Here is a 3,579-nt window from a genome sequence, read left to right as displayed (position 1 = left end):
CATTGGGGAGTGAGGCCAGAGGCTCCTCCATCCCATGGGTGGGAAACCAGGCTCTCCAAAAGACCCCCTCTCCCCTCTCCTTCTGTCCCCCGTCCTCCTGAACCCCGTCCTCCTGCCCCCCCCCCCCGTTTCCTGCCATCCTTCCTGGCGTCCCCAGTGCCAGCTTCCTGGTCCCTCCGGCTGGAAACCTTCCCTATCTAATGATTTTCAGGCTGAAGTTTCTGTTTCCATTTCTCACCCAAACAGCGCTATCAGGCACCTGGGTGACACCCAGGGACGGGTGTGCTCAGGGTGTGCTCAGGGTGTGCCCAGACACCCTGCTCGGCCTCAGCGGTCACTGTCCGCTGGAAAGAGCGGAACTGCAGAAGGCCACAGTGACTCCTGAGAGGGTCCCCGGGCCCCACCTGTCACACTCGCCCTCCATTCACACCTTAACCAGACAGCGGGGGGCACCCGGGGACATGTCCTCCCGGGTCCCCCTGCTGCAGGGCGTGGGGATAAAGATGGAGCAGGGACAGAGGGGACAGCAGGAGCCCAGGGGGCAGGGGCAGAGGTCGTAGGACCAGGACCCGCTGCTCGGTCCTCCTGTGGGTCCCCAGTGCGGGGCCGACCCACGGGGACGCTGACGCTGTCACCTCCCCAAGACACGGGGGTGGGGGTGGGACTCGCTCAGCTGAGGGGCTGGGTGGGAGGGGGAGCAGGAGAAACAGGGGCGGAGGAGGGAGGAGGAACTAAAGAAGGAGGGAGGAGGGAGAGCGGGGAGGAGGGAGGAGGACTGCGATCCGGATGCACAGTGGATAGTAAATCAACTGCAGCCTCGATGACCCCTCACGCGCGGGACCCGTCACCTCTTCCGGCGCGAGCGGCCGAGGAGCACGGCCAGGACCACGGCGAGCAGGAGCAGCGCGGCCAGCGCGGCGCCCACCAGCCCGAACACCAGCCTCTTGCTCGTCCTGGACTCGCAGGCGTCTCCCCAGTACCAGTGCGTGTCCGTGTTCGGGCACCTGCGGGCACACGAGGCAGGTCACCCGAGGGGCGGCCCCACGCCCGAGGGGCCTCCCGGGTGGGAGTCCAGCCCCGGTGTGCGCGGTGCCCCCCTCCCCGTGCGCGCCCTCCCCGGTGCCCCCCTCCCCGTGCGCGCCCTCCCCGTGCCCGCCCTCCCCGTGCGCGCCCTCCCCGTGCCGTCCTGTGGCCTCGGCGCGCGGACACTCACACGCAGCGCGCGCCCGAGCGCTGCAGCTGGCACTGGCCCCCGTGGCAGTCGAGCCGCGACTTGGCGTCCGGCGCGCAGGGGCTCGCGCACATCAGCCTCCCCTCCCGCATCTCGGGCCGGAAGAACTGGCCGAAGCCCCGGGCGGCCTTCCGGAAGCAGAACTCTGCGGGCGAGGGCGGCAGCTAGCACCCCGCAGCCTCCGCGCCCCCTGCCGGGCCCCCACCCCGGCCCGGGCAGCTCACCGGCAGCGTCGAAGCTGAGGGTTCGGGTCCCCACGCTGGTGAAGTTTCCGTTGTAGCACAGCAAGGAGGCTGCCAGGGCGGAAAGGCACGAACCCTTCTCCGTCAGACTCCGCCCTCCTCCCTCCAGGCCCCGCCCTCCCCCAGGCCCCGCCCTCCTCCCCCCAGGACCCCCCGCGGAGCCCGGGCGGGCTTCAGTCGCGGCTTGGCCCTGCCGCAGCCCCCTGGGGCGCCGCGGGGAGAGGGCGCGGCCGGGCTCGCGCGCTCACTCTGGCACAGGAAGGGGTCGCCGTCCGCCCGGGCCGTCTCGGCCCTGATCTTGGCTTCCACGACCCGCGAGAGGTTCGCGAACAGCGCCTCGTACTCCGCCGTGGCGCGCGCCTGCAGGACCACGTCGCTCTCCACCGCGATGCTGCCGCGGCTGCGGGGCGTCAGCGCGTCAGCGCCCGCCCGGCCGCCCCCGGCCCGCCGCACGCGCCCTCGCTCGAGCCCTTCCGCGGGGCACAGGTGAGGGTCAGGGGAGCACAGGTGAGGGTCAGGTGAGCACAGGTGAGCACAGGTGAGGGTCAGGGGAGCTCAGGTGAGGGTCAGGTGAGCACAGGTGAGCACAGGTGAGGGTCAGGTGAGCACAGGTGAGGACAGGGGGGGACAGGGGGGCACAGGTGAGCACAAGTGAGCACAGGGGAGCTCAGGGGAGCACAGGGGAGGGTCAGGCGCAGGGCTGCAGTCCGGGCCCAGCCTAAGCTCCGGTGGGAAGCAGCAGAGCCGGGCGCCCCCAGCACTCACAGCAGCTGTCTAATGATCACCCTTTTGTACTCGCGAAGGTCGTCTCCCGAGAAAACTTTATCCATCTGAAAAACACGGGGGACACGGAGCCGCGTGGGCGCCCTGCCTGGGCCGGGGCGTGTCTGGGGCGGGGCGTGGGCGGGGCGGGGCGTGTCGGGGCGGGCGTCTACCTGGCTCCCGAAGAGCTGGGAGAAGTTCCTGTAGGCCGCGGACTCGGGGTCCCGCAGCTCGGGCGTGAAGTTCCGGTGCACCACCTTCACGACCATGGCCAGCGTGGCGTTGATCACGTCCGGGATGTCTGCAGAGGAGAGAGCGCGTGAGGCCGTGACGGAGGTGACGGAAGCGAGCAGGAAGCAGGAGGGACCCCCGAGTAGGCGAGGGGGCTGGGGCGCACGTGCGCGCGCGCGTTCCTACGTGTGCATGTTCGTGTGTGTTCCTACGTGTGCATGTTCGTGTGTGTGTTCCTACCTGTGCATGTTCGTGTGTGTGTTCCTACGTGTGCATGTTCCTGTGTGTTCCTACGTGTGCATGTTCGTGTGTGTGTTCCTACATGTGCATGTTCCTGTGTGTTCCTACGTGTGCATGTTCCTGTGTGTTCCTACGTGTGCATGTTCCTGTGTGTGTGCCTACGTGTGCATGTTCCTGTGTGTGTTCCTACGTGTGCATGTTCCTGTGTGTTCCTACGTGTGCATGTTCCTGTGTGTTCCTACGTGTGCATGTTCCTGTGTGTTCCTACGTGTGCATGTTCCTGTGCTCATACATGTGCATGTTCCTGTGTGTTCCTACGTGTGCATGTTCCTGTGTGTGTTCCTACGTGTGCATGTTCCTGTGTGTTCATATGTGTGCATGTTCGTGTGCTCATACGTGTGCATGTTCCTGTGTGTTCATACATGTGCATGTTCCTGTGTGTGTTCCTACGTGTGCATGTTCCTGTGTGTTCCTACGTGTGCATGTTCGTGTGTGTGTTCATGTGTGCATGTTCCTGTGTGTTCATACGTGTAGCATGTTCCTGTGTGTGTTCCTACGTGTGCATGTTCCTGTGTGTTCATGTGTGCATGTTCGTGTGTGTTCGTACGTGTGCATGTTCCTGTGTGTTCGTACGTGTGCATGTTCCTGTGTGCTCACGTGAGTGACGACACACGAGTGTGGTCCTCGTGTCTCACTGTTGAAGATGTGCTCCCCCACTGCGCGGGGCGCTCAGGCTGCTGGCCTGGAGCCCACTGCGCGGGGCTCGGCGGAGGTCAGGGCGCACGGCTCCGGCCCGGGGCTGAGTGTGAGCTCCTCATGCTAACGCCGGGGTGTGAGCTGAGCGGACCCGGGGCGGCAGGGCCCGGGGGGGCA

General features: G+C 66.4%; 1 protein-coding gene across 2 annotated transcripts; it reads right to left on the bottom strand.

Moving 5' to 3' along the window:
- Window positions 1–848: 848 nt before the first annotated feature.
- LOC129674208 (mucin-12-like) lies at window positions 849–2,536 on the bottom strand (the record flags this gene model as incomplete). 2 transcript variants are annotated; one of them, XM_055604081.1, is given in 6 exon segments in its annotated part: window positions 849–1,004; window positions 1,214–1,376; window positions 1,456–1,524; window positions 1,722–1,873; window positions 2,239–2,303; window positions 2,409–2,536. In XM_055604081.1, coding segments are annotated over 6 exon segments (701 nt in total), but the record flags the coding sequence as incomplete, so codon positions are not given.
- Window positions 2,537–3,579: the final 1,043 nt, after the last annotated feature.

This window comes from Psammomys obesus, unplaced genomic scaffold, assembly GCF_907164565.1.
Source record: "Psammomys obesus unplaced genomic scaffold, mPsaObe1.curated_primary_1811, whole genome shotgun sequence".
Lineage (NCBI taxonomy): Eukaryota > Metazoa > Chordata > Mammalia > Rodentia > Muridae > Psammomys > Psammomys obesus.
This window is presented reverse-complemented; position numbering and strand designations above follow the sequence as displayed.